At 47.1% G+C, this 15,141-nt stretch overlaps 1 protein-coding gene across 1 annotated transcript in view; it reads left to right on the top strand.

The window, feature by feature from the left end:
- RGS6 (regulator of G protein signaling 6) overlaps nt 1–15,141 on the top strand; it is a 198,078-nt gene that overhangs the window by 170,141 nt on the left and 12,796 nt on the right. The window contains exon 14 of the mRNA XM_061998135.1: nt 5,026–5,212. Coding sequence (XP_061854119.1) covers nt 5,026–5,212 — 187 coding nt within the window. The remainder of the gene's footprint in view (nt 1–5,025; nt 5,213–15,141) is intronic.

Below are 15,141 nucleotides of genomic sequence, written 5' to 3'. Positions count from 1 at the left end.
AGACAAAAAATGCCCAGCTTCAATTAAAAACAACAACCAAAAAAAGCCAACAGAGAGTTGTTATACATTTTTTATGACCTGGAAATCTCCTGAGACGTCTCAAGATTGCCGAGATGTTCATCTAACTGGCGGAAGCATTTTCCCTCCTTCCCCCCACCTTCAAAGAGTGTCAGTTGGAAAGAGAAAGGTCTATAAGTGGGAATATGGGATGGGGGAATTTTACCCAAAGGGAAAGGAGACTGCACACCTGTTTATAAACCTAAATAGAGAACACATGATGCTTTGTAGGAATGGGCTGTGGCGCTTGTGGGGCTTGAACACAGGCGTTCTGTGTGTTATTGTGAACAGATGTTGAAAACATGAGGTATCCAGCAAAGAATTTTACCTGCAGAAAGTGTTTATCCCTTACGTGGTATGAAACTTGTTGGCAGATTTTAATGTGAGTGTTTTTTGGTCAGGAAAGGAGACGTTTGGGCGTTGAGGAGAGCAGATGTATTAAGAAAAGGATCCCTAGCCTCCTTGTTTCATGGAATCACAGAATGGTAGGGGTTGGAAGGGACCTTTAGAGATCATTTAGTCCAACCTCCCTGCAGAAACAGGTCAACCTAGATCAGGTCACACAGGAACGTGTCCAGGTGGGTCTTGAAGCCCTCCAAGGAAGGAGCCTCCACACCCTCCCTGGGCAGCCTGGGCCAGGGCTCTGTCTCCTTCCTCACACAGGAACTTTCTAACCCCTGCCACAGCCCCTCAAAGGTCAGGCTCAGCGTGGAAGGCCCCGGGAAGGGAAGGGGGGCGTTGGGCCCGGGCGGGCTGCCGGCGCGGCGGGTGCCCCGTGGCCAGCAGGGGGCGCGGCAGCTCCGCGCTGAGGGGAGCGGCGCGCGCGGCCGGGCGGCGCTGAGGGGATTTTGTGAGGGGGACGGTGGAGCCGCCGCGGTCAGGTTCAGGCAGCGGGGTCAGAGCCCCGCAGCACTTCCATAGCGAATTGGCGTCTTGTTTACTCGCTGGCCAACGACCGGGTACTAAAAAGCGGTAGAAAAGATGGAGTTAAGAGTTTAAGCAAGGAGGGTGAGGGCAGTAGGACGCGTGCCCTCCCTCACGCCCGCGCTGCCATCTCCTTGGCGTTGGTGAGGGACTGTGCCCTGAGCGCGCAGCCTCGCCTCAGGCATCATCCCCACCGAGCCCCGTGCAGGATTGATTTCTGATGGCCTCAGACATGCCAAACTCACCATACTTTCACCATTAATTTGTTTGGTGCTGAGGTGAGGGAGCCCTGGCCCAGGCTGCCCAGGGACGCTGTGGAGGCTCCTTCTCTGGAGGTTCCCAAACCAACCTGGACACGTTCCTGTGTGGCCTGATGGAGGGGAACCTGCTTTAGCATGGGATTGGGCTGGATGAGCTCTGGAGCTCCCTTCCAACCCCCAGCATTCCATGATTCTGTGATACCAAGGAGCTGGCTCTTAAGCAGTACAGAAATGTAAGTATTCCCCCTGTCTGAACTGCATGTTGATTTACACCTACGACTTACATTCACGTTCCCTCCCAGTTGTAATGTTAAAATGACATTTCTTCTCTTGATGAGAGGAAGTGAGAGCAAGACTGTGAATGGCCAGAGATGTGAGACCAGATCGTGCATGGAGCCACTGAGGCAAGAAAGTGCTCATATTCCAAACTCAGTCACTTGGTGATTTCCCTGTCAAGGCAGGGGTAGCACTTCCTCCACCAAGATGAGGATACAACACTGTCCTTACGTTGACAGTATTCCCTCAAGTCAACCATGTTTTGCTTCTTGATCGAGTTTTTTGATTCATTCTTGTTTGACTGTACCTCAGAAGCAACCCCCTGTCCTTCCCTGGCAGTTCACCAAGAGGCGTCTGTGAACAGCAGCCCACAGTACTCCGTGGGGAGGCAGAGCAGGCATGCTGAGGCCCAGGAGCTCTCTGTGCCTTGAGGGGGCTGCAGAGGATGAAGTGCCATTATGGGATATCTCCTGCAAGTGACAGCAGCTTAATTACGTGCTGGATGAGGCTGGAATGGTTTATGTCTCTGAAAACAGTACAGGACACTGTATTATCAGCCTTCTCCAGATCTTACGTGCTGTTTTATAAAGGACGAAGAAGCTGTGATCAATGCAGCCTGTGTGACAGTGCTCATACAAGTCCTGCTCAGCTTACAGGGCACCTGTGGAGAGGATGCACAAGGACATTTCCCTGCCCTGTGCAGATTCTAGATCTGCCTCCTAGAGAAAGGGAGAACATAACACAGGACCTTCTGCTGACTCCTTTGTGAACTTGGGGCTGAGCTTGTGCTTCAGAAGTGGCAAGGGACTGACCTGGGGAGTGCATTTGCACTTCATAATTGAGCACAAATGCCAGTGCAGCCATTGTGTGTCTGCTCCTTTCCTGGGCAGAAATACCTGCTTATCTCTTGTAAATGCTGTATAAATCCCATAAGAAGCTCTGCTCATGTATTGGCTTCAGGATGACTCCTCATAGCAGGGAATTTGCCTTGGAGTCGAGGCTGTGGGGCTGGGTACCCCTCTTTGATGTTCTCCCAAATTTCAGATACCAGCTTTTGGTGAATGAGCTTTGAAATGTGTACCAAGGCAAAATTCCCCTTTGCCTTGAAGAGGACATCCAGCCTTGGGCATGAATTCACAAGTGCTTGCAGTTAAAAAAGAGCTTGTTCTTGTTAGTGTCAGGTTGGTCTGGTTGGTTGGTTTTCAGATTGAGCCAAATGGTTATTAAAATGGATGGTGCTCCTGTTCTGGCAAGCTGTCACTTCTCAGAGTGCCTGGTTCTCTCAGGAGCCAGCTTTCCCAGCCCTCCTCCCCGGCTCCAGGGGCAGAAGATAAGCCATCAGTAAAAAAGTTCTCTCTAGCCAAGTGCTTGTCTGAAGTGTCCCAGCTACTCTGGAATGATTAGCATCTTTTCTCTCGGTGCCTTTTCTGCATTCACATGTTCCCATCACATCTGAAATGGAACGATAAAATGTTTTCCAAGTAAAGAAAGCCACATATGGCATCAGATTGTTGTACTGTGAGCACCACCCTCCACTCTCTGCGTGTGTGTGATAAGTGGGAGTGTCACTTATGGTTCAAACAACAAGGCAGGAGCACTTAACATCTCAAAGATGGGAAAAGACCAACCCCAAGTACTCTATTTCTGTTCAAAAACCCTGAGTTCTGGTTATGTCACTGTGTGAGCACCACCAGTATGTGACTCTACAGCTACTGATGTAGTGTCTGAGAGTACCCCAGTCTGTTTTACCAGTGTGCAGGAAAAAACATGTGAAGAAATACATTCAAGTGGCTTGGGTGAGTCAGGGCTGTGTCATTAGGCCCACTCCTGCTAGGTGAGAAGCAGAGAACAGACAAGCAGGATTTAGCCTGGCCTTGCTTTCAGCACAGATGTCCTTCTTTCCGCCTCAAATTGACTGTTTTTCTCTATTGCGAGTGAGAGACTAGGCTAAATGGGTTACTGAAATGGTGGTTGGATGATGACAACCCCAATGTTTCTGGGGTGGGTAGGTGCTGCTTGTAGCTGACAAGGAAGCAAGGGTCAGAAAGAGCACAAGAGTCACAGGGCTGCTGGGTCCTCCACTCACCCTCGCTGCCACTTGGATTTTGGTTTGAGAGGGGCTGTATCTTCCTCCTTCCACCATGGAGGAACATTTTCCTTAGTGACTGGCACCAGGGTGAGAAATCAGGCTTTCAGTTCAAGTCCAACTAGTTTATTCAGTAGTGTCTTGTAACGACAAGAGGGGAACAGGCTGCCCAGATGGGCTGTGGAGGCTCCTTCTCTGGAGACATTCCAAACCCAGCTGGATGAGTTCCTGTGTGACCTGCTCTAGGTGATCCTGCTCTGGCAGGGGGATTGCACTGGATGAGCTTTTGAGGTCCCTTTCAGCCCTTTAGATTCTGTGGTTCTGTGACATGGGATTTTCTAAGTTGTGCAGCTTTTGCAGATGCCCTGAGTGAGCAGTGAGCCAGACAAACCCTGTCCCCACTGCACAGCCTGCAGAGCAGAGAAGGGTGTGCGAGAGCAGCACAGGGCAGGGACAGCCAAGTCCCTGGGCAATGGGCTCCTTGGCCATGGGGTGGAAAAGAGCTGGTTAGTACAAGTGGCTGCAAATGGCCCTGTAGCACTTAACCCTCCTTGCAGAGCACTATTGTGCCCGTTCAGGCAGGTTGCAGGATCTGGGTACCCAGGGCACAGGGGATATCTTCTTGCTAGAAGGTAGAGTTTGCCAAAATAGAGTTTTGCTTCTGTGGTCTGTGCATCTTCTGAACTAGAGCATATATCTGTCAATAATGAATAAAACCAGCACTACCACCAGAATACCCTTTTTCTAGGGTGAAAGACAATGCATGTCACTCATGCAAAAATATCCTGTGCCTTTGGTTTCAGGGATTGAGATCCATGAAACCAAAAAGAGATCCATGATCTCTGCATCCAGTGGTGGTCCAGTCGAGAAAATAACCCTGTAAAACTGGAGCATGGCCATGGCAAGATCAACACTGATCCATCTGAATGCTGCTCAGTTTACAAATCAACAACAAAAAAGATGTCTCTAGGTGCCATTGCTACAACTTCACCCTGGAAATGATGTGAATGTTAAGTAAGTTTATTGTGCGCTTTGCATCCCCTCTGGAGACGTGATCCTGCAGGCAGGAGTGACCAGCAGACTGCAGCAGGGCTGTGAGAGCCAGAGCCTCTCCCCCTCCTCCAGCTGCATGGCTTAGGGGGAGGTTTCCTGGTTGCATACCTGATGGCACACTTCTGCAGTTTGAATAAGAATGTGTCACTTCTTAAAGTCACTGTTCTGATCTTAGCCACAGTGTAAGAGTTTGGTGTAAAGCATGTCGCACCTTTCCCTGAAGTCACGCTCAATGGAGTCTTCTGTGAATTCAGCAAGATGCAGAGTTAGGCTCTGTGTCTGTGTTTTGGGACTCTGCCCAGGCTTATGCATGAACTCTGATCTAGATTTCTCTCTCTTTTCTCCCCTTTTAATTTTTGCCTAGTGCAGGTTTTGGTTGGCTGTCCAAGATCTCAAGAAACAACCTCTACAGGACGTAACCACCAGAGTGGAAGAAATCTGGCAAGAGTTTCTAGCTCCTGGGGCCCAAAGTGCTATCAACCTGGATTCCCACAGCTATGAGAAAACAAGCCAGAATGTCAAGGACCCAGGGAGATACACGTATGAAGATGCACAGGTTGGCTTTTGGCTTTATGGAACCACTAATAAAACTCTCAGTTCTACTTTGATGTTCCACTATCACATTGTCACTGCTCCCTTGTAAGGAGAAGGAGACGCACAGTTTGAAGTGACTTTGAGGATATCTATTCAAGCTGTGTAAATGAAATTTGCTAATACTCCTCTGGGAGCAAATGTTCCCAAATTTACAAGTCTGGAAGACACAGCTAGCTGGAGCCACATCTCAGAGAAAGCGAAGATGAAAGAGCACTGTATAAAGTTCAGTTTGCCTCCCTGTACTCCTTGTTGCCAAGGTCTGTGGCTTATTTAGAGACTTGTTAATATCATATCAAAATCCTGGTTAATATAGTTTTTAATCATTTACTTATAGCTAATTATATCCCCTCCCCACCAAACCCCAAATGCAGCAGCTTCCTCCAACACAGCTAGAAACTTGTCCACCAGACAATACCTTAGAATAATGATAGGACAGTAGGCAATGCAGTGAGCTTAATCCTTCCCTCCTAAGGGCCCCAGATTTATCAGGGAAATTTTACAGATAAACTGTACACAGCAAATGCCTTTAGGAAAACAGATAACTTGAGGGAAAAAACCTGCTACAAGGGAGAATAAAGCTGCATAACCTTCTGAGAAAGTGCAAATAGCATTTTAGAAAGGCTATAAAACAGTAAGGAAGAAGGGATCGTTTGGGTAAATATTACCAGGGACACAATTAAAAGATATGCTTCTCATCATCATTTTTATCAAGAGCATGTAGTAAAACTAACAGGGAATGAAAAGAATCACTGTTCTTAGGTTGCCTTTAAATTGGCATTCAAAGGTAGTTCTTCCAAATACTCCACTAACAAAATATTTCCGTCTCGGGAGATGTCGGGGACCACTTATACAAGGTTAGGCAATGAATTTTTCAAACCAGCATCAAATAGTGTGTTTTCCTGAATGCAATCTTGCTCCTTGGGGCCAGCGTGGAAGGAATGTACGCAAAGCTTCAAGGCAGCCCCCTGTGAATATCAGGCAACTTAAGTGTTCTTTTTAAAGCTGAGAAACACGGAGAGTATGGAGCCGCGGTGGCTGAGGTGCGTTTCTTTCCTTTGCATTTACAGGGAGGAAGGGCTTCTGCAAACCTGCATCACCTGGAAAAATAGTGATGCTGGCAAAATGCAGGCTAAAGCAGATAGGTGAATAATGGGGGAATTGATTAAATTGATAAGTAGAAGTACTGCGAGCAAGATGGATGTTTAGACAATGAGTATTTAATCAGAAGGAGACACTGGAGGATTTAGGCTTGAACTGATCAGTTCACAATGTAATTGCCATTCAAAGGGGAGTTGATGAAATCAATCTGTAGCTCTTGCAGTTAGGCTGCAATTTTAGCTCCTTGGGTTAATTTTGTTTCAGAGGATTTTTATACTGATGGATGTCTTCAATTCATCTGGTTTGGTTCACGGACACAGAAGTGTGAGGCAAAGGTAGACCTTCAGGCCCAGCTACGATCCTCCTGGAGACTGAATCTGAGCCAAGAGAGGATAAGGCTCTCAGGACGTTGAACCCGGTTGCTTCTGGTAGCTCTCCAGAGGCCAAGCAAACTGTTTCTGACTGCTTGACCAGATAGCTAAGAAGGGTGTCTCACAAAAGCAGGGAGAAGCAGGACACTGCTGAAGGGACACAGTTCCCTGGCAGAGCTGGAACAATGTTGGCTTTTACTGCTTCATACTGGAGAAGGGACACCTTTGTTTGCCTGTGCACTTCGCAGGAGCCAATGTAGATCCACCCCACTGTGCTCTGGTTTTCCCAAGTACTGTCCTGGACCTGACGCATCAGGGACTGTTGTCCATGACTCTGCAGCAGGTTATGGCCCAGCTGCCTTATCTTGGTACCCTGGCAGCAGGACCCCATGAGGGCTCCCACACATCCTGCATCCCTAGGGACTTAACTAGACACAACTAGTGAAAACACCCAACAGTGGGAGGGAAAATGTGAGTGTTGTCCTGTCCTGTGTAGCTTTAGCTCAAAGAGGAAAACAACTGTAATGTCCTTGTGGATAAAGAACAAGAGAAAACCATGAGTTTACTGAACAGCACATTCTTTGAATGCCTGCACTAAGACTAAGAGGAGAGAAAAGGGTTGGCTGAACTGAGAAAACATGATTGCTGCTCCTTCAGTGGAGACATAGGAGAAGGTGATGTGGTTCTCTAGCCCTGATGCTGACCTGGGAGACCTGCAAAATGCCAGTTCTGGCTGACAAGCACAGGGAAGTGAACACATTGCTATACTTGGGAAGGAGAAGGTGTAGCACAGCACAGGATACTTCAGGATGGTGAATGTGTTTTAACCATAAGGGGAAAGCAAAGCATCATCTGTCATCAGGTGCTTAGTAGTCTACGTGGGTGTGCTTCTTTGCACAGCCTTGGCTCCTAGCCCCAAAGAGCTCTCCCAGATGCTGCATGGCCATCTGGTAAGACAACTGGCCTAGAAGAAAACAGGGAGAAAAGAGAGCTCTTGATAAACATGCCTCTCACTTAAGACCTCTTCATCCCAGGGCCCAAGTGATTCCTCTATGTAAGAGAAGTGACATTGCAAATCTCAGCTCCAAACACCCTCAAAGGGCTCCCAGTTCAAACCTGAATTTGATATGCATTTATTATTTCAGTCAGACCTGCCTCTAAGATGGATTCCTGCATTACAGAAGCATTTTGTCATTTCCCCATCTCAGCTTTAGATGTGTGTCCCTCAGGGCTGCTGCACCCTGCAACTCTGTGCTTGCAGGGAGTCACCTTCTCATGCTGTGTCTCCCTCAACCACTCCATGCCCTGCTCAGGGTGCCAGGAGTTTCCTGGTGTTCCACAGCCTTGGGCAGCACAGCCCCTGCTCCTAACCTTGTCCTGATCATGGGCTCTGCCAGTTATCCTGATCTGCAGCACCTGCCATCATTTTAGTGCTAGGCCCCTCCAGAGGAGAGCCTACCAATTTAGCTGATTATTTTCTGCTCTTAAACAACTGTCCACTGAGTAAAATATTATCATTATCAAACCATTTTCACTGGGGAGTAAAGCAGCTTTTAAAACAAGGGACACCATCGAGAAAGGTCAGTTCAATTAAACAGTGAACTACTTAGCAGGATGTAAGCTCCCACAGGAGTTATCAGCATCATTGAACAGCCACTGTGGGGCCCTGCAATACGAAGCAGGCACAGCCAGCTCTGGAAAGTAAATAGGTTTGGGTCCATCTGAATGACCTCTTTTGGCTAATGAAGCTGCTGACAGTCAAAGTAATTCATCTTTAACATAGGAACCCAGAGCTGTGAGTATGACAATTATGGCTTCTCTGTACAACTTACTTGTTTTTAAACATTTCTCCACCACCACCACCTTCAAGCATCTCCTTGCCTCCCCTGAAATGTCTTTCTGTCTTCCAAAAGTCTTTAATCCCTTCTTCAGTCCCTTGGTATTTGGCAACTGGTATCACAAGAATGTGTTGTGTTTCCTGATAGGAATGTTTGCTTATAGGAGCATTTACTGGTAGGTTTCAGAGTCAGCTGTACCAGAGTAAGTTAAGCCACAAAGTTGTCTTTGGAATTATGTTCCTGTTTGCTTTGTTTATTTTTCTTCTTTAATAAATAAGATAGAGTTTGAGATTTCACATTCCTTTACCTGTAACTAATCAGCTATTGTTCCTGTGAAGATGGTTCAGGGAAATTCAGTTCTAATCTGGGCTCAGTTAGGGATTTTATCTGTACTCTTGCAGATCCTTAGCTAATTCCAGAGCGGATTTAGACCATAATGCCAAACTCCAGGCTGCTCAAACCAGAAATGTACCTGTCCTAGATTTGAATCACAGAATAGTTGGAAGGGGCTCTTAAAGGTTGTCCAGTCCAACCTCCCTGCCATGAGGAGGGACATCTTCAGCTAGAACAGGGTATTTCCAGGCATCTGCCTCCTCTTCTGGGCAACCTGGTCCAGGGTTTCACCACTCTCATTGTGTTAAAATTTCTTCCCTCAATCTAGTTTGAGATATAAGATTTGGGCACAGTTCATGCTCTCAGCTGGCCCAGGTGTTGCCTCAATTTGTTGTGGACTGTGGTAGAGATAGGAGCCGTTACAAGATTCATTGGTGATCAGTCCTCAGTTGGCATTCTGGTTCCATCAGGGATCTGGGAGCAGTGGCAGAACCTGACAGGATCCTGTTGAATTCAAAAACCAAACTTCAGTGTAAGGAAAGGTCTCTTGGATGTGGAATGTCATTTTCTTCACTAAGGGAACGAGAGGGGTGACCTCTCTTCCACTGACGTTGTCTTCCGAGGCATGCACAGGATGTGAAAGCAAGCGCAGCGAGGAGTGTGCCTGGTGCCTACTCAGTGGGCATACAGAACTCCTTTTGTAGGTCTTGAGCAAAATCACAGCATGGAAGGAAACCATGAAAGTAGCCATTCTTTGTGTATCTGTATCGTCTTCCATCTAAGAACTGGAAGAAACATTAACCTTCCTGTGGAGGTTAAGGACTGCATGAGGATCTGACCTTCTCTTTTGGCTCTGATTCTGCAGAACTGGAGGAGAAAATCCTTCCTTACACTGCACTTCAGTTGCCTTTCTATATGTGCATTCTGGTGACTGTAGAAACAGCCTTCATGCAAAGCCTCACTGCTGCCGTGTGTTTGTTACATACACAAACAAAAATGCAAGCTCCTTCCCTTGTGGATTTCACAAAACAACCTACAGCCAAACAGGACCTAAAACCAAAGGCCCCACAAATGCACTGAGAAGAGCATGTAAATGTCTGGAGCAAATGTAGGAAAGTGATGGTGGAGGCTTATGCTGGCATGCCTGGTGCTATGCAAAGCAGGAGACAAAAGAGCTGAAGCAGGTATTCAGTGTTGTTACCTTCCCAGGATGCACCACACATCAGAAAGTACTTCTTTTATCTTTGCCTTTCATTTTAAATTGTGGTTTAGTAGTCATGTTATATGAAAAACATCTAACATCCAGTTTTTGTCTTGCTGCTGCCTGTCTGTCTCTGAAGGCATCAAACTGCTGTCTAATCTAATGCCCCTTTGTTAGACATGGGCAGAAAAAGGGCTAGGAAAGTGTCAGGAGTGAGCTCTCTCCCTCCACACACAGTGACAGAAGACAGCACATCTCTCCAGATGAAAGATCATGGGAATGGAGTGACAAGAACAGTCAGCGTGTTCCCACAGGACAATAGTCTGCCTGTTACTCGCAGTGGTGATCCTGCCAAGCTGGCTAGAACTACATGCACAAGCCTTAACGGTGCCTCATGTGCCAGACATTTCCTAACTCCAACAAAATACCTTTAAATGGATCACAGGGGGAAAGAGTCCAGTTTGCTTAAAACTCAGGCTCTGGGATTCTTGTGCCAGAAGCATGCACTGCACTTCTTGAATGCGAGAAACAACTGCATGTCAAATGCAGAGCAAGGGCATTTTCTCTTCATATGAAGGTGAGGAAGCAGCTGACAATGTCCTGTTTCTCCCAGGCTTTGTTATGTCTTGAAGTGTTCACTCTTCTTCAGGGAAGTTCTGTTGGCAAACATTTGTAAGATTTTGATCTGCATTTGTAACCTGGACTCCAAGAGCTTGAGCTCAATCACTTAAAGCCAGACCAAGGTGATACAGCAGTAAATGTCATACAGTCAAAACGTTGATGAGGCATGGAAGGCAATTTATGTAACCAGCACGTATTCTCTAGGTAGGGGCTGGTGGTCTCTGTCTCGATATCCTTTACTCAGAAGCTATATAACAGAATCTTAAGGGTTGGAAGGAACCTCAAAAGCTCATCCAGTGCAACCCCCCTGCCAGAGCAGCACCACCTAGAGTAGGTCACACAGGAACTCATCCAGGTGGGTTGGAATGTCTCCAGAGAAGGAGCCTCCACAGCCCATCTGGGCAGCCCCTGCCAGTGCTCCCTCACTCTCACATTGAAGAAGTTTTCCCTTGTGTTTCTTTGAAATGCTGCATCCTGCTCTGTCACCATGTCCTGTGGGAGATGCACTCCCGTGCACTGCCCCTCTGCAGCAGAATTTCCTTTCTGCTGTGTAAGGGATTCTGTGTGTTCCTCTCCATGGCACAACTCGGTTGGGATTTTCTCCAGAGAAAACAGAGAGCAAGCTGCAGACAGCCCTGCCAAGTGCCAGGCTTTTGGCAACCAAAAAGTCAAGTAGTTAACATCTCCTAGCTATACCACAGCATGTATAGGAGTGAGAAACCCCATCTTCAGTGCTGCAACTCCTAGATGCTGGGTTGTGTGGGAAAGAGATGCCAGTCTCCCAAATGCTACGTGAGGTTGTCCCCTCCTCCCAGGCAAAACCTGTTCACTTGGGCTCTTTGCCAGTAGCCAGGATTTGGCCCATATTGAGAGAATCAGCTTCTTAGCCACGATCATTGTTCTCAAAACCTAAAGCTGCTCATATGGCGTTAGACTCCCAGCAGCCCACTCTTGTCTCCCAGGATAGCCCTTGCTATATTTAGGACTAAATCCTCCTGCAGTACCAGGCTGACCCCTTAACTGCACAGCTCTTGACAGCCCTTTGCTTCTCTCCACACCGTGTCTGCCATGGGCCCCCCAGCAGCTCTGCCTCCCCATTTCGGCGTTTGATGGTCTGAAGCAAACCACTTGTCTCATCAATTTACAGAGGAGCCAGAGCCAAATTTATGTGTTACTTTTATCAGTGCACTTTTCCCTCAAAAGATTTACATTGTGTTTCCAACTATGTATCTACAGGGCTAAACAAAGGATTTCTGTGTATTACTCAAAATGAGCTCTCGTTGCTTACAGTTATCCCTCCTGCTAAAGCTCTTTCTTTACGTTCCTGTGCCTTCAGCCCGGTGTCATTTCATTTGTGACCTGAAAAGAGGTTTTCTGCTTTTTAGTTTATCATGAAGGTTAGTCTGTATTACAGTATAATTATTCATTTTACCTTTTCCTTAGTAGCAAAAACAACTTTGGTTGAGCATGAAGAAAACGCACCGTGGGTGTAAATTATTGTGTCACTTGAGAGTGGCCAAAAAGATATTGCTCAGATTTTCCAGAGCAATTCATGCTCAGGCCAAGACCCTTACGTGCCATTTGCCAACTTGAAATGTTCTTTTTCCAAACTATAAATCAGGGGAAGCCCAACACTCCCACAGCAGCCAGAGCACCCCCTTAGCCCTCGCCCTCCTAGAAGGCCGTGCTGCCAGGTACCAGGCAGGCTGCAGGGATGGGGCTCATCCTGGTTAACACATGCAGATATTTTTGTATGCAGTAGTACAGCATTTTGGAGAAGAGGAAAATCCTAAATGCAGGGACCAGAATAAGCAGATCCACAGGCATTCTTAGTGGGGATTTGGAGACATTAAGGGGAATTGGAATAAAACCCCCATTTCTCTGCCTCCCCTCCTGTGCACACACATTGGTGTTTTCCCATCAGGTTCAGTCAGGGTGAGAGGGAAAGTCTTTTCTTGCCTCATCTCAACCAGGCCTGCTACCAACCACTTCAGCTTCCAGAGCTGAGGCAGCATTTTTTCCTGCTTTTCTCCAGAGTACATTTCAGCACCATCAGTTAGAATGAACGGCAATTGAGCGTAATTGCTCCAGAAAACTGTTGCATTCGGTAGTGACACAAGCAACTGCTAAAGAGAGGTAGATCTCCTTTCATTTCTTTGGCTTTTTGGAAGATCCTGGTGGTGATATGGTAGAGGGTCCCACCAGTGAGGCAGGATTCCAGAGGATGGGCTGGGAAGAGGACAACAGAGTGAGGAGAATGCATCTCCAACAGCCCCTGGAGAGCTGGTTTTGCTGACTGCAGCATGTGTGCATGCTGGTGCAGGGGTTAACCTCACCTCCTCTGCCACCCTGCAGAGTAGAGGTGCTGACAGAAAGGCATTAGGCTGCTGCCAAGTCTAATTGGAAGGTGCAGCAGCCACACACCATGTGCTCAGAAAAGCATTTCCTTGCTTTCTCCTTCCCACATCCCCTTTGTGCTATAGAGACAGCTCTCCCCAAAGCCAACCCCGGGCTGTTACCATCCCTCCAGCAAAGGCTGGAAGGCATTCACTGTGACACTGCTCTTTCATGAGTGAATCTGCAGTAAATTCTTCCTCTGTGCCCAGCACACAGGTAGAACAAACATTAACATTCATTGCAGTTTGCTGTTGTTTATTTAGTTGTTTAATCTACTGCTTTATGTTGCTTGTGGGCTTTTCTTCTAATGGATTTGTCTGACATTCTGCAAATCTCTCTTGCAGTTGACCAGAGGGGCAGCTGCTGGTGTTTGTATGCTTGCAATGCAAAAAAGGGTCTTCAAATCAGCTCTCCTTGGTTTAATACCAGGTGTTGGTGGTGGGGGTGAAAGGATGGTCTAAAACAAAAATGTGTTAGTGGAATAGCTACAGCAAAGAGGTTTGTGACAAGTTTACAAGGGGCAAAGTGAGCTCTTGGGGCTCATGTGAATCTCAACAGCTATCTAGCCTTAGCATAAGCCCCTGGAGTGGCTAAAAATGTGCTAAATGGGAAATTTGTGCTTGAAACAAACAAAGAATTTGCAATTTCCTCCTATTCCCCAAGTCATCTAAAGCTTAAATACAGCTTTGGGCTGTGTTTAGGCCCAAACAGGGAAAACTTTCTATTAACAAGTTGAAATTGAAAGGCTTTCTGGAATCTAACTGGTGTTCAAAGGTCATGAGAACATTGTGCGTGGCCTTCATAAGCCCCAAAAAGTCTCAAGTCTGTCACAAAATACCACAGTGGGTGAGCTACAGGTGGGATGTTTGACCATTAATACTCCTCTCTTCTCATACACACGATTCCAAGGGCAGAACCATGATTTTCTGCTGAAGAGAAACGTTCTTAATAGAGAATTGCTGAGGTCTGTCAGGTGCTTTGTGCAAATCAGGTGTTGTTACTAATTTTTTAATCATTCAGGTGTTTTCCCAACCAATTCTTGGGATGTTCCCCAGGTCCTGCTTGGCTGCCCACCCATGCCCTCCTCAGGGTCACTGTGCTTTGTCTGTGGTGAGGGAGAGAGACCTGAGATCACATTGCAGCACATTGATTTGAAGCAGGTGCAGCTTGGAGACAGTTTTGCTATCTCAGCCACCTCCCACGTTCCCTTCTGGATTGCAAACTTACTGAGGGTTTTTTTTCTTTTCCTCCCCCTTTCCCCTCTTGTCAAGAAAATTTACAGAGCTTGTCCTTCATCTCTTTCCAAAGATAGAGCTTGTGGAAGCAAAACAGCCGAGAGATGCTGAACCTTATCAGGGTTTATTTCCTTGCACTTAAGCTGTCAGCTGTCAAGGGTGGGATTTCCTCTTGATATCATGTAACTCTACAGAAGATTCTCTCTTTTTTTGGTGATTTACCTGGCTGGTTCCTTTGTTTTCTAAGTCACAGAAGTGACAGCATTTCCTCCTTTAAAATTTACTGATTGTTCTCTTTTATATCATGCAATGGCAAATGCAAATGGAATGGTTATGCTGTCTGCAGTATAAATCTCATGACACAAGCCAAGGTACAGAGCGGATGCTCAGTGGAGCTGGATAGGAGTCCTGTGAACAGCAGGGTGAGCATGAGCCAGCAATGTGCCCTCGTGGCCAAGAAGGCCAATGGCATCCTGGGGTGGATGAGAAGGGCTGTGGGCAGGGGGTGAGAGAGGTTCTCCTCCTCCTCTGTCTGCCCTTGTGAGACCACATCTGGAATATTGTGTCCGGTTCTGGGCTCTTCAGTTCCAGAAGCACAGGGAGCTGCTGGAGAGAGTTCAGCACAGGGCTACAAAGGTGATGGAGTGGAGCATCTCCCTTGTGACAAAAGGCTGAGGGAGCTGGGGCTCTTTAACCTGGAGGAGACTGAGAGGTGACCTCATGAATGTTTACAAATACATCAAGGGTAGGTGTGAGGAGGCTGGAGCCAGGCTGTGCTCAGTGATGGCCAATGACAG

The sequence above is a fragment of the Colius striatus genome, chromosome 6, assembly GCF_028858725.1.
Source record: "Colius striatus isolate bColStr4 chromosome 6, bColStr4.1.hap1, whole genome shotgun sequence".
NCBI lineage: Eukaryota > Metazoa > Chordata > Aves > Coliiformes > Coliidae > Colius > Colius striatus.
This window is presented reverse-complemented; position numbering and strand designations above follow the sequence as displayed.